General features: G+C 34.9%; 1 protein-coding gene across 1 annotated transcript in view; it reads right to left on the bottom strand.

Annotated features, from left to right (window-relative positions):
- Positions 1–26,479, bottom strand: part of LOC136036268 (PH and SEC7 domain-containing protein-like) — a 187,358-nt gene that overhangs the window by 34,134 nt on the left and 126,745 nt on the right. Inside the window, exons 11-12 of the mRNA XM_065718408.1 lie at positions 13,661–13,830; positions 6,113–6,398 (exon numbers count right to left, since the gene is read on the bottom strand). Of these exons, the coding sequence (XP_065574480.1) occupies positions 6,113–6,398; positions 13,661–13,830 (456 nt within the window). The remainder of the gene's footprint in view (positions 1–6,112; positions 6,399–13,660; positions 13,831–26,479) is intronic.

Genomic DNA, 26,479 nt, shown 5'->3' with positions numbered 1-26,479 from the left:
CGGGCACGGATATTCTTTGAGTTTGTGAAACATTTTTAGATGAAAACTCGGCAAATAAAATTAATATTAGCGATTTCCAATTCTTTCATATAAGCAGAAATAAAAAAAAGCAAGGTGGTTTAGCAATACTAGTTAAAAATTATATTCCGGCGCGACTGAGAGAAGAATTTCTATATCTGAATACTTAGATGGTTTTTGAAAGCTGTATTGTTGAATGTTTTTTATCAAATAATGAAAAAATTTAATTGCTGTAATTTATCGTCCTCCCTCATCTAGCATGGCAGACTTTATTGACAAATTTGAAAATATGTTAAGCGTGATATCAAATCTTCGAATGCCATTTTTCATCCTTGGGGACTTCAATATTGACTTAATGGGATGCCTCCCATCAAGCCTGCAAAGGATTGACCGACATGTCCTTCAGTTTTTAGAATGTAACCTTTCACATGGTATGAGCCCAGTATGTTTTATTCCGACACGAATTACAAATTCATCTTTTTCACTGATTGATAACATTTTTTTACCTTATCCATGTGAGGCTACATTCATGGTTATGGAAGATAGGTCTGATCATTGCATTTTAATGTCTGACTTCAGAGCGCAAAAGATAGCCAATAAAGAAAACCCTATGAAAAGGAGAAATTTTTCAAAAGTAAATATGAATGAACTGAAATCTAGTCTAAGCGATATAGATTGGAGTGAAGTTACTAACGAGAATGATTCAAATACATCTTTGGATGTATTTTATCGAATTCTGAACGAAAAACTGAATCTTCATTGCCCATTTAGAGCTACATACCGGAAAAGAAACTCACCCAAAAAACCTTGGATAAGTTTATCGCTTTTAAAATCTATCAAGGAAAAAAATCGACTCTATAAGATAAAATGAAATACCCCTCAGCCCATAATGTACAGCGATTCAAAAATTATAAAAATTTGCTGGTTAAAATTCTTAGAACAAGTGAACAAATTTATTATGAAAATTCATTTAAAAAATCGGATTCACCTCGGACTACATGGAAATTAATCAAGGAAAAAATTGGAAATAATACTAAGACATCACATCCTGAAGTGATCATAAATGAAAGTGGTGTTGAATTGAAGGGGAAGGATGTTGTTGCAGATTATTTTTGTAATTACTTTTCCCATTTTAGTGCTACTGCTGATCTGAAATCCCCTGAATCTTTATTTGGTTCATATAAAGATTATCTACCGTCATCCGAAAATTCTAGTATGTTCCTGGCCCCTGTTACTTTCGGTGAATTCCAGAAAGTAATTACGAATTTAAAACGTGGGAATTCCCTAGGTCTAGATGGACTCTCCACAAATATTTTGAAAGAACTTGCTTGTATAATCCATGTTCCATTACTTCATATTTTAAACGCATCTATATCATCAAGGATTTTTCCAGAAGTATGGAAATCTGCACGAGTTATTCCAATTCATAAGAAAGGTGATAAGACAGATGTAGGCAACTACCGCCCAATAGCTATTCTTTCTCCAATATCTAAGGTTCTAGAAAAAATTATTCAAGAAAGAATTGTATCCTATTTTAATAAAAGGAATTTATTTACTAAAAATCAGTTTGGATTCAGGTCGGGTCATTCCACTGAACAAGCTATTGCTGCGCTAATCTTGGAGATTAATGATTCACTAAATGATGATAATTATGTGTCTGCTCTCTTCTATGGTATAAAAAGGCATTTGATACGCTAAATCATGAAATCTTGATGGAAAAAATTAATAACACAGGTATTAGAGGCAAAGGCCTGGATCTAATAAAATCTTACCTGCATGATCGAAAAATTCAGGTAGAAATAAATGGATATCTATCAAGTCATACCGTTATTGATGATGTTGGAGTCCCCCAGGGATCAGTATTGGGGCCATTACTATTTTGATCTGTATAAATGACCTTCCAAGGTTTTTTACCGCAAGATAATAGCTTAGCTGTAATTTTTGCAGATGATACGGCTGTGACAGTAAAAGCTAAAACCCCATCTTTGATGGTTGAGAAAATGGTGACAGCAATGAAATCTTTGAATAAATGGTGTGCGTGTAACTGCCTAGCTCCGAACTTTTCTAAAACTGAATTCGTGATTTTTGGGTGGTCACAACGGGCGATAAATAAAATTACCTTAGACGAGTTAATTGTAAATCAAAGTAGGACAACAAGAGTACATTCATTTCGTTACCTTGGGGTTATTCTCGATGAGCTTTTATCTTTCCATAAGCATTCTGATTATTTGAGATTGAAACTTGTCCATCACTTAGGTTGTCTTCATAGATTGAAACAGGTGTTTCCTTTCTCCATCCTTAAAATTTTATACCATTCTCTAATTGAATCATATCTTAATTATTGCCCCATAGTTTATCTCAACACATTTATGGTCCATCTGCAACCTCTTCAGATAATTCAAAATAAGGCAATTAGAATTCTGGGTGCTTTTGTTCATCGCCCTGCGAGACTTAAAAATCTGTCAGAAACCCAACTTTATATATTTTTCTCAATATACTTAATCTCAAACAATTGAAGGACGTGCATACAGCAATGTGGTATTATGATATCCAATCCTCAGCAAATTATTTCCATGATTTGGGTATAACTGGGACTCCCACTTCTCCTGCCCACTGCATCCGCTCCAAGAAGTATCGCCTTCCACCAATCAAATCAGAAAGAGCTAGATTCTCAATCAGATACCAGATTCCTCATATTGCAAATAAACTTAACTTAGTAGAAATGTCCCGAAGTTTCACAAGTCGATTTTCTTTGAAAAAACATATTTCAAAAATAATTCTTTGCCTGGATGTCGGGATTAATTAATAATAGATTTTAGTATGTATTTTGCTGTGGTGTTCTTGCGCTGGGGTGTTCTCCTCTATGATCTCCTACCTTGTATGTTTTTTTTCTCGTATGTTTTTTTTTCTCTCGTATGTTTTTTTTTGTCTTAGTTTTTTCTCTCTCCTTTTGGAATTATTAGTATGACGAGACGTTGTGTTTTTTTTATGCATTTGTGCTGCCCCAGCCTTATGAGCTCTGCTCTCTGTTGGGGCATAATATTGTTTTTGTATATTTTTAATTTGAATTAATAAATATTGATTGATTGATTGATTGATTGATAAATTTTTCATAGCATAGGACATATCTTTATAACACCATGTCAAGGTCTTGTAAAATAAATTTCATTAGAATGGGAAAAAAGGACATTTATTCTATCAAGGAAAAAAGATTGATGATGAAATTTTGAAAATCCACTGGAAAAAAAAATGAACGAGAATTGCAGTTGGGAAATGGTGACAGAAAACAAAGAATGAACATTACTCTTTCTGAACTTCCGGGAATAGAACGTCTGAAATGATTGATTTTTCAGCCTAAGTGGGCAATAGTTACAAATTAGGCACACAATTTGACTTCGTTTTTGGCTTCAATTCATCATCTTCACTTCCAGCACAGTAATATTCCATTCATTATTGCTTCATACGACAAGAGATTAATTAAAACCGTAAATGCATCCTTATACTTATACAAATAAGCACATAAAACCATAAAAAATAACCTGCTAGAAATGGTACTTTTCCACTATCAGTGTGTTTATTGATGTATTTAAGTTGGAGGATAAAAAAAAAAGAAAAAAAGGAACTAAAATAAGCCAGAGATGGCTTTCATGTCATCTTGGCACCCATTACAATTTGTATTTCATCGAAATCCGGGCTAATACAACAGATACGGATCAACGGGCAGATACGGATCAACCACCCCCAGTGCCGACTTTGAGGCTGTTTATTTTAACGGTCTTCCCATATAAAATGAAGGCCCCAGGAATAGTGCCTTTTAATTCAATTACAATTTTTCTTTTAAATGTAAGCAAATAGTGATATTAAAAATTAAGACAATCATAAATATAGGAGGAGGAATACTTTTAGCTTCAACCCCAGATCCATACACCAATGTTTAAATTTACATAACATTGCTTCGAGAAAAAGAATTCATTTAGGCGTATTTGCTTTTAAATATGCAATTAAATTTTCCAAAATGTTGGATAGGCTGTCATACTCTTTAGTTACTCAAGAGTTTACTCTCCTCCACCGTATTTATCTGAAGGACCTCCCATGGAAAGCTTGAAAAATTTTGGTCTAAATGTACAGTTTTGCATAGTTTTAGCTACCCCTCCTTCTCCCACAAAAAATTGCGACTTCCTCCAAACAGTTGGTGCAATACTGATGCACGCATATGCAATACTGAATGACAGTTTTGTTTTTACTCAGCGGTGTATAACAGCAATCTATTTTTATGGACATGTATAAACAGATTATTCCCATATTTGATGCCTATAGCAAAATTGCTGACAGATATTGTCAAATCTCCTTTAACAAGAACAACAATAAAAAGATGATCTCAAAATTTGGCTTCACACTTTTTTTCTGAAAGCGAAAAATGCAAAAAAGAATATATTGTGCAACTGGTATCGATCAATTTTTGTTTTTGCTCTCGATGGTTGGCTATTGAACGACAAATACTATTACAAACGACTTACTGCAGCACCTGGGGTCAACACAGCTGCGTACGGTCTTTCTCCGTCACAATCTGTTCAAAAATTCGCTCTTTACCCCCTCCCATGTAGTTCTAATTTCCATTAAATCGTTCAATTCCTTTCCCATTCAGGGACGACCTACTTCTCGTTTGGTCCCAGATGAATGCCCTAAAAGAAGAATGTTTGACAATGTGTCATCCTTTATCCAAAAACCTTAGCTTTGCCATCTCGAATTTTCTTTCACTATAGCCCTAGAAAGTGGAATCATACCATATTTTCCAACGGCTTGCTGTAAAATATATGGAAGCTCAAAGGAGTACCTGAAACTATCCTGAGAAGATTGCTTCGACCATTTGTATGTCTAGATATGGTATAAATTAGACTTAGAAATAAAATTACTCTTGATGCAGCAGAGCCCAACAGCCAGGAAAATTCATCTTGTCCTCTCTATCAAATTTCGAGTCTGTAAACACTTATTCTTATATGCTAGGATATTGTAGCCATAAAACCAAAGTATTCTATAACGTATACTTATTCAAGCAGGGACTTGATTAGCTTCGGAATTAACGTTAAATGACCTTGGAGTAAAAGCATTCACATGCTTTATATCGGGATCATTAATCTTTTCAGTATCGACTTTTCGTCTTCTTTTGGGAATTCAGAGCTCTCCAAAAGAAATCAACCCTTAAATTATTCATGCGGTGTAAAGAAAGTTACCTCCTGTAAATAATTCTAATTTAGAAGTACAATCTATTGATTTGTATTGCTAGAAAAAAAATAGAAAAAATGAATGCATTCTTAATGCTTCACAATGACAAAGAAATTTATTAATCCTCAATATTAAATTATGTTTCGAAGCTTTAACAGTTGTTTCGTCTTCTATTTCCTCTCTATGCAAATAGTCGTCAAAAGCCACAAATGACAGTCAGTGATTTTTCCAACTTCAGCACAGTTTCAAAAACTCCCCATGACAAAAATAATCTCAGTATTTGTTCGAAGCATTCTTTCAGCTGTAAATCAAATTTTTGAAAATTCACTAAATTTTTTGAAACACGTTCTCCTTGAGGTACAAATCCAGACCAAGATCAGTAGCGAAAAGCTGAAAGTAAATCCGCTTATTCCTCCTCACTCTATTCTTCCCAATACTAAAACATAAATTTGAAGAAAAATTTTGAAAAAAATATTCCAGTGAGCTACCATTGGCATATGAATGCGAAGTAACATATTTTCCAAGCAAGGGACGCATCTTTGGATAGACTTTCTTATTCTGGATACTCTATTTTTTAGCATAGAGAGTAGCTAAAGGTACGAGCTCCAAAGTCTGACAACCAACTTTGTGACGATAAATATAAGGCTATCGAATTCCTTATGAATAGCTTAGAATCATTGAATCACCACGAAAAGATGAACATCATAAGCTATCATCAGGACATATCAACTAACCTTGTTAATCCCAAGTTCCTTATAATTATTACCAGGTACATATCAGATATGCATAGAAGCAGATACGCATATCTAAGATGTACCAATAGGAATGTTTTTATTCTAAATCAAGTGTTTATTCTTACAATAATACTCACCTTGCTTGTATATAGAACTGTGATTCATCTGCACAATATAAGCAAATCACATGTTGTTTCTTCTTGTAATCTGTGGCGGGTCTGGCTAAAGCATGATGGATTCTCACGATAGCTTGTGCGTTCTCCAGCGGTAGGGAAGTATCTACTCTTTGATGATTACCATTCACTGTCTCAGTCCGAGAAGGCACAATCTGCTTACGACAGCCACCTTCGTCTTTATACAAGTAGAGTATTAAGTCACGTATGATAGCAAAGTACATCTTCCAGCCTCTCTTGCCCAAGGGTGCTAAAACGAGTATAAGCATTACAGAGTATCAGCAATGGGTGTCTAATGCGCGACTAAAATATTCCTTAGATCATATTGCCTTCCCATTTGCAAATAAAATTAAATGAAAATATAGAAAAAGTGGATCTAATATTTCAAATACGACAGAGGAAAATAACCCGAAAAGTCTTTTTTCCTTATAATAATCGAAGTCCGAACATTTCGGCTTCACTTCCAGAAACCTTTCTCAAAAAAAAAAAAAAAAAAAAAAAAAAAAAAAAAAAAAAAAAATCTCAACTCAATTAAACAAAACATATAGAAATCTAAATTACGTGGATCATAATAATGTTTACCATACCATAACAAGAAATCAAACAAAAGTAGGACAAATTCAGTTGTCTCTCTGGTATATCACAATGCTTTAAAGCAACACAGGGATACATTAGGTTTTATATTGAAATTTAACACAATGAAGCAGTCTATTTATTTTAGCAATTTACCTATGTCCTATGTTAAAACTATTATAATTCAATACAGGCATAGAAAACCTTATTGCGTTTGATAAATTGCAGGAATCTTTTCGTTTGCAAATCTTATCAGATATATGTTGCCTCTTTCCAAAGTTCATTTCATTTCAACCTGTATTTTTAACGTTCAAGCTTGTTTGGGGCTGATTATGCGGAATGTCAATAAGCTATTTGAAGCATTTGAGGTTTTGAACTGTTCTTTAATTAAACTGCTATAGATAGGATTTAGTCTAAATTTCTGTCCATCTCAATTCAAAACCTCCCCCCCCCATATCCTCCCAATGGATATTGGATATCAGAATACGGATGTCAATGGATATCATAGTATCTCCCCCATGGATATTTTTTGTTTAATTTCTATTATTCTCAAAAACTTATTGAAACGCCAACCCTTTTGTGAATTATTTTTGTTTGATCAAATAGTGTGCTATGATGAGAAAGGTTCAACAAATGTTCCATGACTACTGAATCAAAAATGCCGGGTTTTTCATTTCATCTTAAAGAAGAATCTATTGCAATTTTGTGATGCTGTAGTGTTTTTGCTAAATTTTTGCTGTGTTCTGCCCTCATAAAATTTTCCACAGGAACATAATCTATATACTCCGCTTTATATGCTTTTTTTTGGTATTATATCTTTTCCGCTATTGAATAAAGATCGTATAGCTAGCTGCGATTCAAAAACAGTCAGTATAATATATTTTTATAATTCTTTCTTAATTTTTAGGATGAAACGGAAAAATTATGCAATTTTTTCTATGTAATCCATCTCCTTCTAATACTCTGGGTTCAGTTAAATTTTTTTCTTTTGTTTCCAATAGTTTTAGTCAGGATACCCACTTCCAATTAAATATCTTCAATGAAAATAAGTTCATTATTTACGTATTTTGGTGTTGCTAATCTTAATACCCTATCAACTAAAGAAATAATTACTCACCTTTTAACTTGGGTAGGAGGATTTGACATGAAAGTTAAGTAACGGTTATTGTTCGTCAGTTTCTGATATATCGAAAAAACTAATTCCCCTGTCTTAATTTAAATGTTCCAAAACACCATCGATTTCTGATTCCAATAATTCCAAATAAACAGAATATTATCATAGATCTTCCCAAAAATATGTTTCTATAGTTAATTTTTCCACGTAATATTTGTTCTATTGTGTCTTTATATTGCTTGAGTTTTCTGGTGAAACAGCCTTGATTCAGAAGAGATTTCTATATTTTTAATTTATTTTTATCAGAATTTTTGATATAAGATTTTTGCAAATAAACTAGAGGTTTTAGTGATCTTACCAGCCATTTTTCAGTCTTTTCCATTGAAGATTTAGTGGTTGATACAGCAAGTCTCAGAGAAGTTTCTACTTGATGTGTTTTGGTAAGCCACATAAACATACTAAGAATATTTAAATTTGGAACAGGTAAACCCTAGAAAACATATTAAAATATACCGTAATTGGGAATGGCTATCCCGAAAAGATAATCTTTCATGCTATGGAAAAAACGACGCAAGCATTAAATGAGCCCCGAGCATTGGAAGATGAATTATATAAAAAAAATTGCATAATTTTACCATTTGTCCCTATTAAATCTAAAAAAAAAATCAAGAAAAGAATTAAAAGAAACATATTATAAAAACTGCTTTTAAATCCCAACTAGCCAAAGGGTCTTTACTAAATAGTGGAAAAAACGTGATGAGAAAAAATATAGAAAGCGGAGTATATAGAATACCTTGTTCCTGCAGATATTTTTATATTTTTTTTTTGGGGGGGGGGGGGGGGGGAACACAGCAAAATTTAGACAATAGGCTAGAACAGCATAAAAATACAATAGATTCTTTTTTAAATGAAATAAAAAACCTGACATTTTTGATATGATATCCATTTTTTGATAAAACAAGAGCTAAGAGCTCATATGGCACTTGTGACGAGGCGAGAAGAGCTAAGAGCCAAGAGATCATATGGTATGAGCTCTAAGAAAATTCTATGAATCAATAGATTGATTTAAAAAGGAAAATAAGAGGCTTAATGCCGGTCAGGATTTACAATAAGAGCTCTGAGTCACGATGTCCTTCTAAATATCAAAATTCATTAAGATCCGATCACCCACTCGTAAGTTATAAATACCTATTTTTTTCTAATTTTTCCTCTCCCTTTAGCCCCCCAGATGGTCGAATCTGGGAAAACGACTTTATAGAGTCAAATTGTGCAGCTCCATGACACGCCTATCAATTTTCATCGTCCTAGCACGTCCAGAAGCACCAAACTCGCCAAATCACTGAACCCCTCCCTCCAACTCCCCCAAAGAGAGCGAATCCAGTACGATTCTGTCAATCACGTATCAAGGACATTTGTTTATTCTATCCACAAAGCTTCATCCCGATTCCTACACTCCAAGTGTTTTTCCAAGATTTCCCCCACCAACTCCCCCCAATGTCAAACGATCTGGACGGGATTTGAAATAAGAGCTCTGAGACATTAATTCTTTCTAAAAATCAAATTTCATTAAGATCCGATCATCTATTCGTAAGATAAAAATACCCCAATTTTCACGTTTTCCAAGAATTCCGGTTTCCCCCTCCAACTCCCCCCAACGTCACAGGACCTGGTCGGAATTTAAAATAAGAACTTTAAAGCACAAGATCCTTCTAAATATCAAATTTTATTAAGATCTGGTCACCCTTTCGTAAGTTACAAATACGTCAATTTTCAAAATTACCCCCCTCCCCTCCAATTCCACCAAAGAGAGCAGATCCGATCCGGTTATGTCAGTCACGTATCTTAGACAGGTTTTTATTCTTCCCATCCAGTTTCATCCTGATCTCACCGCTTTAAGTATTTTCTAAGATTTCCGGTCCCCCCCCAACTGCCCCTCCCAATTACGCTTGATCCGGTTGAGATTTAAAAAAAGCGATCTGAGTTACGAGATCCTTCTAAATATGAAGTTTCATGAAGATCCGATCACTCCTTCGTAAGTTAAAAATACGTCATTTTTTCTTATTTTTCAGAATTAACCCCCCCCCCCCAATAGATAGGATCCGTTCAAATTATGTAAATCACGTATGAAAGACTTCTGCTTATTTTTCACACCAAGTTTCATCCTGATCCCTCCAATCTAAGCGTTTTCCATGATTTTAGGTTCCCCCACCCCAAACTTCCCCCAACGTCACCAGATCCAGTCAGGATTTAAAATAAGAGCTTTGAGACACGATATCCTTCTAAATATCAAATTTCATTGAGATCCGATAACCCGTTCGTAAGTTTAAAATACCTCATTTTTTCTAATTTTTCAGAATTAACCCCTCCCCCAACTACCCCAAAGAGAGCGGATCCGTTCCGGTTATGTCAATCATGTATCTAGGACTCCTGATTATTTTTTCCACCAAGTTTCATCCCGATCCCTCCACTCTAAGTGTTTTTCAAGTTGTAGGTTTCCCCCTCCCAACTCCCCCCCTAATGTCACCAGATCTGGTCGGGTTTAAAATAAGAGCTCTAAGCCACGGTATCCTTCTGAATATCAAATTTCATTGAGATCCGATCACCTGTTCGTAAGTTAAAAATACCTAATTTTTTCTAATTTTTCAGAACCCCCCCCCCCAACTATCCCCAAGAGAGCGGATACGTTCCGTTTATGTCAATCATGTATCTAGCACTTGTGCTTATTTTTCCCACCAAGTTTCATCCCGATCCCTCCACTCTAAGTGTTTTCCAAGTTTTAGGTTTCCCCCTCCCAACTCCCCCCCCAATGTCACCAGATCCGGTCGTGATTTAAAATAAGAGCTCTAAGACACGATATCCTTCTAAACATCAAATTTCATTGAGATCCGATCACCCGTTCGTAAGTTAAAAATACCTCATTTTTTCTAATTTTTCAGAATTACCCCCCCCCCCCCAACTACCCCAAAGAGAGCGGATCCGTTCCGATTATGTCAATCATGTATCTGGGACTTGTGCTTATTTTTCCCATCAAGTTTCATCCCGATCCCTCCACTCTAAGTGTTTTCCAAGATTTTAGGTTCCCCCCCCCTCCAACTCCCCCCAATGTCATTGATCCGGTCGGGATTTAAAATAAGAGCTCTGAGACACAATATCATTCCAAACATAAAATTTCATTAAGATCCCATCACCCATTCATAAGTTAATTCATAATAAGTATCATAAATAATAAGTATCATAAAATAAGTTAATTCATTCATAAAATACTTCATTTTTTCTATTTTTTCCGAATTAACCACCCCCCTCCCCCCCAGATGGTCAAATTGGGAAAACGACTATTTTTAATTTAAGCTGGTCCCGTCCCTGATACGCCTGCCAAATTTCATCGTCCTAGCTTACCTGGAAGTGCCTAAAGTAGCAAAACCGGGACCGACAGACAGACAGACCGACAGAATTGGCGATTGCTATATGTCACTTGGTTAATACGAAGTGCCATAAAAATAATAATAATAGTTTTGGGCTTTACAAAGATTTTGGGAAATAAAAGAAATTAAAGAACAATTATCTATGGGGGGATCAGCATAAATAGAGATGAAGAAGAATATAGACTAGATCCTATTTATAAAAGTTGAATAAAAGATAGGACAAAACTCCAAATACTTCAAATAATGACTTTTCGCATAATAATCCAAACAAGTTTGAACCTTATAAGTACAGATTAAAATAAAGTTTGCTTTGTAAAGAGTCAACGTGGTTCTACCAGATTAGCAAACGAAAAGTTTCAAGCAATTTGTCAAACACCATAAAATTTGTTTTGATCTGTATTTAATTATAATTGTTTTAACCTAGTGCAAGATCGTATCCACTGGGAGGGAGGTTTAGCGGGTTTAGACCCTCCCCCCCTTAAAGGTTTGTACGACTCGTAAAATCGTAACAAGAATAAATATAAACAAATTTTTGATGAGTTTTCAAAGTTTTTTGTAACCCCACTCCCCGAAAAAATCCTTCTGTAAAGCCCTCCCCCCTCCGAAAGAAAATCCTGGATACAGCCCTGACCAAGGGAATATGTGAATTTAAAAAAAATAAATATACTTTTTGATTTTTCTGGATTTTAATATCAGATCAAAAACCAACTGTACCACGGCTGTTGCTTTATTGCATTGTAATATTCCAGTGACACAAACGAATTTGTCCTACTTTCGTTCATTTCGTTGCTATTACGTGGTGAATATTATCAGATCTGACATTATTAACATGCGAGTTTCTAACGCTTGTGTTTTTGTGTTTTTCATTTTCTTGAATTAAGTTTGGTTTGATTTTTTTTTAAATGATAAAATCACGTAAGAAGCGTGATTTTCACGCTTCCGGACGTGAAACCGAAATACCCCGACTTTTATTATTATTAGTGAAAAAAGACTTTTATTTTCTTATTTTCAACTGTCTTACATGAAATATTTTACCCATTCTTCTATATTTTCGTTTCATTTTACTTGTAAATGTGCAGGTAAACCTTTTAACTATTAAAATCATTAGGTTTACTGCCCTTCAAGAAGAATTTTTCACCGAACGAAACTGTTCTTTACCTTAATCAGGTAACGAGAACAAGCAGAATGCCTACATTATTCTTATGATTCACTTATACTTCTTTCTACTTTTTGTACTTCTGGCCGATTAAATAATATAGATTACTGATTGCGAGAACCAAAAATTATAGTTTTCGGTTATCTTATAAATAACATGCGGGCCTGTCAAACGGCAGGTATAAAAACTAAAGCCATAGCTTATATTGTTTTGAGAGGACCTGAGAAAAATTATTTGTTGCCCCCGTTACCCTGTCGAAAAATCCTAATTTCAATCACTCCCCCACCCCCACCCCCCAAAGAAAACATTCCTGAAAGTTTCAGCTCGATCCCAAGTCATGAGACAAAGCATGGTAGACTTTTTAAAACTGCGTACAAAATTCACCACCCTTTTAATGAAACATACTGACAGAGCAATGTGACTCGATAAAGCATGAGACTTCAGGTACATGTTGCATAAAGTTAAACGATTATTTTCAAAGCTGAAGATAAGTAACTACCTGAGTTCACGGACATAGCCAAGTATGTAGGTCGATACACTTTGTTGCTATTCAATCCAGACGTTCAAAAAAATTTAAGCTTAGTGAATTACATCTTCAGTAAAAGGAAATCTTTCAAAGATGACTTTTTGTCTTATGATGGAATAAACTAACTTACTTTTTTATTCATATTGTTGTCGTTCATTTATTTTCTCGTTTTAGCATCAAGAGTGACTCCCAAATCTGTTATACTAGAAATACTTTTTTTTTACATGAGTTATTTAACCAAACTTATAAGAATATTTGTTTTGTTTTTCACAGTGCTGAGTTATTGTTGCCATCGTCTCGAATTTTTTATCCTCACTGGCCGCAATCGAACCCCAATTTTTAAAAATATTTATTTTGTACTCGCATTAAAAAAAAATCCCCCCCCCCGTAATCTGAAAAATGAATTTGGCCTCCCTCCTTCCACCCTAAATTTCAGTGAATTGGTGCCACTGCCCCTAGGCGTAAAAACCAAGAAAAGAAGACAAAATCTTGATTAAGGGATGTTCAATTAAACAGAGGTGCCCAACACTAGCAAGCATACAAATAGTAATTCAATCTTTTAGTTTTATCTATATTTGTTCCCAAGGTTTTAGCAGCAAAGTTCATTTTGGTTGCTCAAAAAGGGAAGGGACTCACACTCAAACTGGCTCATTACAGTAGAAAAGAATTTAACCATAGCTATCTAGTTACAATTAATAAATCACTAAGAATAAAAGCTTACTTCGTTTTCCTCCAGGATCATGACAGCATTTCCTCATAATATACCCTCGCTTAAACTCATTTCCTTGGCCAGGATTAGCCATATCCAAAAAAGGATTCGCTGATATTGCAAGCAATTTGTTCTGTGTTTGAAGTTGCTGTCCTCTTGCTGCGTCCTCATAGCTGTCATCACTAAAAAAAAAACATTCTTAGCATACTGGACTCGGTAATTCTACACTGGTAACGCCCAATCTGACTAAACCTTTTTCACAGCACCTTGGAACTTTACATCTGTGGATCATAACCTAGCTATAGTAAAGTCAGCGTCTCTATTTATATACTATTAATCAATCAAACACAAGCACTGTTATTCTATACTTAGGAGTTGCCAAGTAAGAGGGGCTATAAAAAAATTCTATCGGTCAAAAAATACAAATAAGCAAGAAATAAAATTTTGAAAAAAACAAAGATAGCTAATCTTTTTTTTTATTACGCTAAAAAATAATACTTGACAACAATCCAGCATCAAAGGAATTGCTACTCTCCTTGGTAATACGGTAGCAGAAAATCAACCTCAAGTGTCGCGGTTCCTGGAAGTGCATGGTGATTACGCACTCTATTACGCATCTTAGAGCCTTCTGTCTTAAGCATAAAAGGTTCATATACTCATGCTGTTTGGTCTACCTTCTATTTGTTTCCAATGCATTTGAAATACAAAAATGTTCTTCAATCATGTCGTTCAGCAATTTTTAGTAAATTGTTTGTGCAACAATCTTGCTGACACAGAGAACCAAAGAGTTCTAGCCATTAAATACATTGGAAACTAATAAGAGGTGCTGTGTTTTGAGACGAAGAAATACTGCGTTGTTTTGTACTTGGTGCAGTTTTGGAAATGAATACACCTACTGGGCTAGGTTTCATGTTTTGTGGCAAAGTAACAAAGCAAAAGCTTATGCGCATGGTACATTTTCAAAACTGATAACACTGACTGAGTACAAAAATGGAGAATAAAGTGGGCTTTATTAGAGTAAGTAAATTTCAAGATCATCCTTAAAGAATATCTCGTCAATTTTTTCTCAAGCAATTTCTTCCTAAGAAAAAAAAACATTTTAAAGGTCTAGAGAGGTATACAACTAGAGAGATTAAATAAAAACCATACGAATAAAACTAAACTGTTGCTCTTGCAACAGCTTTGGTGGCAAAGCCGACAAAAAGGTTGCTGCAACAACTCATATTCCAAAGGCCACTTAAGTCTAGATTCCATTCCCATTAGGTTTCACAAGTTCATTCACATTAATTTTGCTGATTTGAAATTTGACATACATTATGACTATTTCTGGTCAATTTATACGTCTTTATTTTTCTCTGAATTTTTTTTTTTTTAAATAAGACTTTGTGCCTCAAAACTCATACATACATGAATATAATAGCATGATGGCCATAATAGCATGAGGTAAGATTTTCAATGAACTATGGGTTGAAAGTAAGACTGGGCCAATAAATAACAATTTTATATAGGAGAGACAACATAAAACTCGATGAAATGACACAGAATTGATTTAGAGCTAAAGAATAAATATTTACTAGTGAATCATTTGAAGGGGGGGGGGGGGGGGGTCCTGGACAAAAGTAATCAAAAGTTAAAAAACACGCTTGAAAAAAAACTGCCTAACGAAAAAAAAATTACCACCTGACACTGATTCAGGAATGGTAATTTTTATTTCGGTTCGTCTCAAAAGTAAAAGTTTATTGCGAAAAGAGAATCTATGGTGATTTATAAAAAAAAGCTTGACACCCCTCAAAAAATTACGTAAGATCAAAATGAATTGTTATCAACATGGTCGAAAACCTTCAACTGGGGAATTACAGTCCCCCTCCTTGAACAGCAAGTAAAATCATCGCTTTTTTGCATCGGTGTCTTGCCTAGTGGGTTACCAGAATATCATAAAGATGCTTAATGACTCATTCAAAAGATATTTCTCATATCTGCGTACTTTTCATAAATTCCGTCATCTGAAAGCGACATATGACACTACAATGGCACTTTTCTGCCATTTCTCAAGGGCTGCCACTAGCAGGCTACCAGAAAGTCGTACACAGATTTTTTATAGCTCATATATAGGCTAAGATATTACTCACATCTACGTTCCTCCTACAAATTCCACTGTCTGCAAGTTTCAAATGGCACTAAAAACAGCAATTTTGGTCCATGTCTCAAGTGGAAAAGCAGGGGCTAGTGGGCTAGCAAAACTTTTAAGAGTTATGATTAATAGCTCATTTGAGAGCTATTACTCATATTTCCGGGCTCTTTTAACCAAATTTAACCTTAGTAAGTGCGACATAGCACTAACAACAACACTTTTGGTGCCACTCCTTAAGTAGAAAGGCTTTGAAGTACAAAAGACTACTGGCATAGTTTTACAACACGTTCCAGAACCCTTAACTAGAGGTTCACCAGAACCTCTCCCGTACACTCCCCCTCCCAGCTCCCAGCTGGTATTATAGCTGGCGAGATCAAAATGCTACCTCATTAATCAATCTAATATTTCTGTATGCTGTTCAGTGACTTTGCGGTTATTAAAAAACTATTTGATTTTACGCTTATATTTGTAAGGTAAAGTTAATTGTATACTGAAAGTTACTAATGCCACAACTGGTGCAAGACTATGAAAAGCTTTAAAGGCTAGTTCACTGTTGTCAGGCTACATACTGCATATTCCTGTTTTTTATACTTGACTTTTGTGCATTCAGTAAAGCGCTAGTTTTCTATAATCCTAGAAACATAGGGAAACATAATCAGTCGGTTTATTTGTACTATTTTTATTGATATATATTAAATAGAATGTGAAGTAATAATTTTTGTCCATTTTAAATTACAGCTTATTTTTTTTACTTCCCTTGCAAAACTTCGTTTTTTAAATTATAGTAGTTAGCAAATCAAAGCAATAGACTCTCCCACTCTTGAGGTATGAAGTATAAAAACAGTTTCTATTCCATTCGAGTCACCCTTGTTCTCGAGCAGTCTTTCTTCGAACATTGGGGACAAAAAGTGAAACTATAAGCTAAGAAACAGGGATTGACGAGAGGCATCCCCCCCTTAAATAAAGAATAACTCACGTCTGTTTTAAGCTTTAATTTCACTTCTCTACTTTGTGCCACTAGCCCAGGTCATGGGGCGTACAATGTTAGGATGTTAGGGGCGCAATGAAATATCAATGAGTTTCATTTTCTTAAAAAAAAATCGACTGATATGATTTATCGTCAAAATGCCAGATGGACTCCACAACTGACCTGCCTATTCACAGAAAAAGTTATTTTAAGACAACATAGGAATTCAGTGGCAATTTATAAACTGTCAGATATCTCCCGAGAATGGCAGCTGAGAGTTCGGTATCAGCTCTCTCTTTCTTGCTTTTAGCTCATCAGTTGCATTATGTTCATTGCTTACACTATCCCCAAATTTTCGGGGACTCCCCCGAAAATCTCACAAAAACGGAACGGCAAAAATAATTGAACCTAGAAGTGCCAAAGTTTAAAAATCCGGCCCTGGCTGCAGCTCCCCTCAAACCTTACTCTTTCACATGATTTTTTAACTCTTGCAAGACAGTACTTGGATAAGAGAGCTTAATTAGTGCGTTTACTTTTTGAAATAAAGAATAATTGTTCAAAACGAGCTTTTATCTTAGCAATAACAGGGGAGTGTTAAGTAAATATAATATAATATAATATAATATAATATATATATATATATATATATATATATATATATATATATATATATATATATATGTATATATATATATATATTATATATATATATATATATATATATATATATATATATATATATATATATATTATATATATATATATATATATATATATATATATATTATATATATATCTATATATATATATATATATATATATATATATATATATATATATATATATATATATATATATCCTCTCTCATAGAAAATTTCCAGGTAGCACTTCCCCCATGCTTATCCCTTTTGTGCCCTTAAACATGTACCCTTAACTTATATAAATGTAATCTTTTGTGTTTGCACAGAAAGAATACTTATCCAATAAGATGGGAGCTATCATTCCGTAGCACCCGTATTACCGAATTAGTCCAAAAATATATATCCAGGAATGAAGGGAGTTTAAGAATAACCCCCCCCCCCAATATCCTTTTATATTTATTTTAAGGCTTATGAAGAGTTGAAAAACTTGGGCATAAAAAACTTGGGCTCCTTACTTACAGCTCCTTAGAACGAACTGTCTGACTGCTAATTAATTGTCTTAAACCCAATTCTTACTCGTGTTTTAAAGCACAACCTAAAGATTGTAAATAAAACTGATCTCGGGTCGATGTAACTTTTCCTTGTTCTATTGTCACATGCTTAACACCATTATCTGAAAAGACAATGAGACGAATCTAATATAAAAGGCTACTGTATTCACAAGCATTAGATTTCACAGACATATGGCTAAATCCTGACCATGAAAACACTTAATCCTTCGAAAAGACGTCAAGAATGATTTCTATAGTTGCCCAACTTTTCTGGGACTTAAAGGGAAAATAGGCTATTGTAAACATAAAGAAGGTAAATCCTCTAGCAGAGGTTTCCAAAATAAAGTTTTTATTATTCGAAGGACTTTTTCTGTCATGGTGATACTGCTAACGCAAAACAGAATGAAAGACACATTTCCGGATTTTTGGACCCTGATGATTCTACCGTTAATTTTTCCGCATAGGTTGACATGTCTCTACTGTTCTTCATTCAATAAAATTGAAAAAACACTGTTTTTTTTTCAACTGATCATCGCGCTTGCTTCGTTTGTGGGTGCGTAACACACCAACACAGACAGTTTCGCATGCTGACTGGCAAACATAACGGTAAGAATTCAGGATGAAACTGGCTGCCAATTTAAAAGAAATAGACCGGTTTTTCTCGTCATCATTGTGGCAACTCCATGTTCTCCCCTTGACTCTGGTCCCCTGAATATGGCAACTTTTAGAGGCCTGAACCAGGCCATCGTACCTCGGACAGAGCGATGATGTCCAGACCGTACTGGCTCATTTCTTTCGAAACTTGTTCTGTCTTGGACAATTGGAACATTGTTCGAACGTTCCAGAATCAAAATTTAAAGGAATTTTTCGCTCTCAAAAATCGTGTCCGGGGGCATGCGGTTGTCATAAAAAACAATCAGATCCGAGGCTATTCTCAATAAAAGGGCAATGGAACTTTTGATTTCCGATCAAATGAGCCCTCTCCCAGTCTCTAGGATCACTAGTTCGATACGATCACCCCTAAAAAAAAAAAAAAAAAAAAAAAAAATAATAATAATAATAATAAACACGCACAGTCTTGTAAAATCAAAAAAATCCACATTTTTGTACATAAGAGCTTGAAACCTCTACAATAGGGTTCTCTGATATGCTGAATGTGGTGGTGTGATTTCCATGAAGTTCAATTGAATTTTTGGGGATGTTTCACCCCTTTTCAAAAATTGGGCAAATTTTCTCAGGCTCGTAATTTTTGATGGGTTAAACTTGATGAATATTACATATTTTGGATAAGCATCAAAGTTTAATTCTTTTGATGTACCTATTGTTATCAAGACTCCACTTCTTAGAGTTTTGGTTACTATTGAGCCACATTGCTCATTACTTACTAGATATATGAGGGGAATGTCCTCCCTCTTGCACCCAATTACAGCGCGGTTATCTGGTGCCCAATTCTTTACCATGAACTGCTTGAAAATTAAAGATATTTCGTTGGAAACATCAGGTTTTCCATTGTATTTTCCATTTACTAGATATATCAAGCGGGAAGCCCTCCCCGTTACACCCCAATCACAGCGCGATTGTCTGGTGCCCTTTTTAAAAGTAACAAGAGATTGGAGGGCAAGCAGCTCTTCTCTCAAGCCTATTCATATTCCAAACGCATTCAGTCAAAATTTTGAGACAACCATTTTGTTCAGCATAGTAGAACTAGGGACAGATCCAGAATTGTCTTTGGGGGGGGGGGGGCTTGGATAAACCTGAAAACTAAGAAAAATCCGCGATTTAAATGGAACCTCGACAATTACGTGTCATAGTTAGGCAGTGGAAATAGTCGTAAATTTAATCTAAAATCTGGTGAGGGTTAAAGTTCTAATAAATCTGTTGAAATTAAATGGTATAAAAATATTGATAAAATAAATAGTAAGTTATAAAAATCACGCAGTCATGAATGGGGTTGGCAACACTGTTTTCTTATCTTAACCAAGTGTAATCCAAAAATCTTCAAAAATCAGAGGAAATAAGTATTAATCTGCTTACCTGCTTTGCTAATAAGTAACCCTATAGAGTGGTGTATTACCCGCATTATAACTCGCATTTTTAAGGTCAATCTTGCTATTTAAGGACTTTTTTGTTTGACCTTGTTTTAATTAGCCCACGTGTACGCTTGGTAGAGTTATGGAGAAAAATAAAGGATCTTCTAACTCAGTTGCCCAAAAAAGACCAAGACATTCGCCTAAAAAAGGTGTTGATGAGTGCAAAGGTTGTGAATCCAAATTGCAAGATGACGATTTTGCATTGCTTTGCGACTCCTGGGTATGTATCGTATGCTTGGAAATGACAGAGCCGGAATACAACTTATTCACAAAAATGACTCGGTGGCTCGGGTCACTTTGGTTCTGCCCCGTATGTAAACAACAGAAAACTCGATCAACCAAGGACTGACATCTGCAGAAATTAAAGATACTTTGAGGGGTGAAATTCAAACGTTATTTAAGGCGATGGAGGATAAGTTTTGGGCTTTAATAGAGCCTATCCAACGGAAAGTAGCTGAAATCGAGAATAACCTGAAAAATAAGTGCACACTTTCCGACGTCCAGTATTTTACCGAGAACCTAATAGGAGTGAAGTGTCAGAGCTTCGAGAAAAGTCTAACTGAAAAATTTATGAAAAAGGACGAGGAAATCAGTGTCAATAGCTCGAACTTAAGTTCATTTTATGTGTCAGATTTTGTGGAAAAACAAAAAAACCTGATCGTGTTTGGTTTAGCTGAAGACACTACTTTGTCATCTCGTAGACAACAAAACGAGACCGATTGCAAATTTTTCAACGACAAGCTACTTGTACTTTGCCCTGCGAAATGTAGCTACTCAGTTAGACTTGGTAAACATACACCTGGTAAGATCAGGCCTATTAAGGTGATGTTTAAGACACCGGTAGAACGAGATACAGCTTGTTTCTTTCTGATGTCCGAGACTGTTAGTATCAAAGCTACATACCCCTTGTTCATGTCAGTCTCTCATGATCGTACTACCATTGAACTGTTGGAAAAAAAAAAGTACGATGCCCTGAAACAGGAGCTGAAATCGAAATTGGACGCTGGTGAAACTAACTGTAAAACAAAACATAGCAGAAACATAGCTACACGAGCATGGAAGAGTGACTCCAAAAAAAATTGAAGTGTCTGAGTGATAAATTTTTGGTGACATATACAAATGCAGACTGCCTGTCATCTAAATGGAAAGAGTTTAGTGAGCTAATAAAGCAACGTAAACCACATTTAGTTGTTGTTACCGAAGTTTTACAAAAACATTTCAGTGACCCGTCTATTTATTTTCAGCCGCTACCAAAATATAATTTAGTATCTAATAATTCAGCTAAAAGAGGGATTTGTATTTATATTCACGGTTCTATTAAGTTTTCTGTGGTTGTTGATTCGTTAGTAGACTCAGTGTCCGAGTGTCTTTTGGTTGATGTTAAATTGCCTTATCATAGTACTTACATGTGTATTGCAGCTTTTTATCGTAGTCCTACTGTGAATTTATCGATTCCAGTTAATAATGCCAATATTCCAGCGTGTATTTCTCTTTTTGTTGGTCGTAGTTCAAAGTTCCTTATTCTAGGTGACTTCAATTTACCTTTGATAGATTGGAGATCCACTTCATCGTATGAGCAGCAATTTTTAGATAGATTGGATGATCTGTACTTATACCAATATATTGATAGGCCAACTCGAGCCAGGAATGATGCTATTCCATCGACTTTAGATCTGGTTATTACCAAGTCAATCGATGATATTTTGAGAACAGATTTCCGTCCGTGAGTATATAATTTCTAGTATATAGTTTTCCGTGAGTATATAATTTCTTACTACTATACAAATCAATGGTCCGCCTTCTTCTTGAGTATAATACTTCTGTTTGGTTTCCATAAGTCTAACGGATGAGCATAGGATAGAAAAGGTTCAGAGAAGGGCCACTAGATTGGTCCCATACCCTCAGCGCCTTTCCTATCCGCAGAGACTTTCTAGGCTTCAATTCCCGTCGCTGAAGTTTCGTAGATGTCGCAATGACCTTGCAAATGTGTTTCGTATAATTAAAGGAGTGGATGATGTTGATCCAAATTGATTTTTTAAATTTAGCCATTATCACTCTACTCGTCAGCATGATTATAAATTATATCCCCCAAAACCACTGAAAAAGATTGGTCAATTATCTTTCGTTAGTAGAGTTGCCGGACCATGGAATGGTTTGCCTTTGGAGGTTGTCGAGGCAGAGAGTGTTTGAATTTTTAAGAGTGCATTAGTAAATACGCCTTTTTATTTAGATGCTTTTGTTGTGTAGTTTCGTGTTATTTAGAAGTTTTTACTGTTTAGTTTGTCGCTGCCAATTTACTTTAGATTAGTATTGTGATTTCGTGTTTTTGTGTTTTTGCGACAAGCATTGATGCTTACCGCTATTCGTAATAATAAATAAATAAATAAAAAAAAACAATGTTGTTTACCATCTGTAAAAAAAAATCTGGTATTCAATTTTCTGCGTAATTTTTTGCCTTTGCACTTCTGACCCCTATAGGAAGAGACTTAGGCTTTTTATTGTAAAAAAAAAATGAAAATAAAAATAAATAAATTAGTTTTGAACAATCTTTTGGGGTCATAAACTCTTTGTGATAGTTTTTACAGGTCAAACCATTTAGTATGTCGCCTAACTTTGTGGCATCGCTTAGTAACTATGATAGTAATGAAGAGTAGGAAATGAGGATAAAGATACAACTTGTGTATTCGTAAAAGATATATTAAACATAAAACATTAGTTCTTTTAGGGTGTAACAAGAAAAAAGAAGGAAGAGATAGAAATGCATAAAAGACATTAGAACGAGGGTTTTAAGCATAGGCAATAAAGCATGAATAATCACTGTTTCTTTTTAAAAATATCGTTTTAATAAACAGTGCCAACTTTGACCAAATCTCAAAAATTTGCTAATCAATTATTTTTCATAACAACGTATAGTATCTTTCCACTTTTTAAAGTTCGATACATTTCGCTTAAACTACAGAATTCATAATTTTATAAGAAAAAGTCTATTTCTGTGTTTCTACTCCCGCCATATCTATTTATTACGGTCGATGTGTACCTCAATATTTCTCCGAACGTTTATAATGGCTAGTCCTGTCAGTCAAGAGTCCTCTCAATTTAGAGCTCTTCGTTGGTATTTCCTCTTCTATTCATTTAAAATATTCGAGCAAAGACAAAGTCATCAGAAAAATACGAACTCTAATAAAGATGCATGTAGGTATGTGCTTCCAACTAAGCATTTGAGTCGAAATACTTAAAAAAACAAGAAAACTATGTGTTCGTTATTTTTGTATTTTATTGGTATATATTGCTGATTCAAATTCTCACGGTTTCAAGCTGTGGTAGATTTCTAATTAATTTTTTTAATCTTGAGATTTTCAGATATTCAATTCAAAGTTTAAATCTCGATATGTCTCTTGAGCACAAATATCAAAAAATTTGAAATTTGACTTAGATTTAGCATTAAGTAAGAGAATTGTCCTGTAAAAATTTTGATTTATAAAAAACTAATCGTGGAATTATGATTGGATGGCATGGATACAAAATAAGTACAAAAATCCTCAGCGGCATATATAGCTGTTTAGACAATTTTTTGGAAAAATATATGCAATCCCTATGCAAAAACATAACTATATTTTTTGACTGGTTTGTATTGAGAAGGGGAGAAATTCTAAAGCAATACTGTAGTTGCATTATGTTTCCGTGGTTTACTCAAGTTGTGTGAATTTCCATTTTTCGTAAACATTTTATTAGTATATTTTCAAAAAAAAAATCGATGCCATTCCACCAACTCAAACTGAGAATTCAGAGACCCATCTATGCCAGCTAGATAGAAAAAAAATAAAGACACAATTATTTGCCTTCTTTTACAAACAATTTTTCGAAAATCCATTTTTCTGAAATGATTACTCCGACCTTTCAAACCTTTATTAAAGCTCTAAAGAGTTTGGCCTTTAATTTATTGTTTTAGAATAAACAGAGGAGGTGATATGTCATATAATGCAGGGCTTTAATTAGACGAAAATAGGCAGTAAAGTGGCCACCATCTGCTCACCAAAATTCGAAACTTAAATTGATAATTTTTGCACTTCTCATACATTTTACTTTCTATTACACAAGTCCCCTAAAAAACTAAAATGTTGTAAAAATTACCCCGCTTCGAACAAAAAAAAAGCAAACCCAAACTACCAAAGAGACAGACAAAAAAATTAATGACATCAATTTCTTCACTTCAGTGCCATAGCAAGACTCGAAAAAAAAATTTTGACAGTAAAAAGAAGCAAATGTTTTGCTTTCCAGGACCGTTGTGACAGCACAATCCTGAAATATCATTTCGACAGCCTAAAGAAGGTAGAATTTTAAATTTCATCTCCTTGTTATTACGAAATGAAGATATTCACCTCCCAGTTGGTTTTTTGCGGTAATACAGACAGATTCTTGATAAATCTAAATTAATTAAATATTTTTTGGCAATATGTGTCATTAGTAAAATTTAGCAGAGACCGCACAATGTAACTGAAACCTTGTTTCCAACTTGTTTGGAAAAAGAAACAGTCTTAATAATTAAAAATTATTATTAACTCAACTATTAAAACCCAATTACAAAAATAAACTTTCGTCCCAACTCAAACCAGAGCAGGCCGTCCTAACCACAAAGCCAATACTACGTCAGGACAGGGGGGGGGGTCTCCCCCTGGATCCACTAAAGAATAGAACGGTCCAGCAACTATGACATTATGCTTTAAAACTATATGTTGCTTTAAAAATGTTTGTGTTAAATGGTTGCAAATAAGACACCTCCGCAATCTATCGAAACGACTGGGGGTATTAAGTTGAAACTTTTGGGGATACTACTATTAACTTCTGCTCTTACAATTTGAATAAATAACAAGGACGGAGCATAGATAGAACCATTGGGGAATGACATTAAGTTTTATTTTTCAGGTCAAGTTCAGAAGTTATAAAATCAAATTAAAAAATACAGTTTGTTTCAGGATTGAAAATTGTTGAAAAAGTTTCTCAAACATAAAAATAGCAACCCACACTATGGATTCTTATCAAAGAAAACTTAAAAGATATATCATATTTTTTTCCATGAAAAAGACTACGTCAGTAAACAAGGGCTAAGAGCTCATATGGCACTTGTGACGAGGCCGGAAGAGCCAAGAGCTCAAATGTCATGAGCTCTAGCAAAATTCTAAGAATCAATGGATTGATTTAAAAGGAAAATCAGAGATGCCTGTCGGGATTTAAAATAAGAGCTCTGAGACACGAGGCACTTCTAAATATCAAAATTTATTAAAATCTGATCACCCACTCGTAATTTAAAAATACCTAATTTTTTCATTTTTCCTCTCCCTTCAGCCCCCCAGATGATCGAACCGGGGAAAACGACTTTATAAAGTCAATTTGCGCAGGTCCCTGACACGCCTACCAATTTTCATCGTCCTAGCACGTCCAGAAGTACCAGACTCGCCAAAGCAATGGATCCCCTTAACTCCCCCAACGAGAGCGGATCCAGTTCGGTTACGTCAATCACCTATCTACGACATTTGCCTATTCTATCCACCAAGTTTCATCCCGATCTCTCCACTCTAAGCGTTTTCTAAAATTTTCGGTTTCCCCTCTAACTACCCCTAATGTCACCAGATCTGGTCGGGGTTTAAAATAAGAGCTCTGAGACATAAGTTCCTTCTAAATATCAAATTTCATTAAGATCCGGTCACCCGTTCTAAAGTTAAAAATACCTCAATTTTTCTAGTTTTTCTGAGTTAACCCCTCCCCCTCCCAACTCCCCCAAAGAGAGCAGATCCATTCCAACTATGACAATCACGTATCTAGAACTTGTGCTCAGTCTTGCCATCAAGTTTCATCCTGATCTCTCCACTCTAAGCGTTTTCCGATATTTCCCGTTTCCAAGATTTCTGTTTCCTCCCTCCAACCCCCTATGTCCCCCGATCCGATTCGAATTGAAAATGGAGCATCTGAGACATAAAATCTTTCTATATATCAAGTTTCATTAAAATCCGATAACCCATTCGTAAGATAAAGATACCCCAATTTTCACGTTTTCCAACACTTCCGGTTTCCCCTCCAACTCCCCCAAATGTCACCGGATCTGGTCGGGATTTAGAATAATAGCTTTGAATCACAAGATCCTTCTAAATATCAAATTTCATTAAGATCTAATTACCCGTTCGTAAGTTACAAATACCTCATTTTTTCTAATTTTTCCGAATTACCCCCCCCCCCAGACCAGCTCCCCCAAAGAGAGCGGGTCCATTCCGTGTATGTCAGCCACGTATCTTGGACTTGTGCTTATTCTTACCACCAAGTTTCATCCTGATCTCTCCACTCTAAGCCTTTTCCAAGATTTCCAGCTCCCCTCACCACAACTCCCCCCAACGACACTGGATCCGGTCAAGGTTTAAAATAAGAGATCTGAGTTACGAGGTCCTTTTAAATATGAAAT

Source organism: Artemia franciscana, chromosome 15 (genome assembly GCF_032884065.1).
Source record: "Artemia franciscana chromosome 15, ASM3288406v1, whole genome shotgun sequence".
NCBI lineage: Eukaryota > Metazoa > Arthropoda > Branchiopoda > Anostraca > Artemiidae > Artemia > Artemia franciscana.
This window is presented reverse-complemented; position numbering and strand designations above follow the sequence as displayed.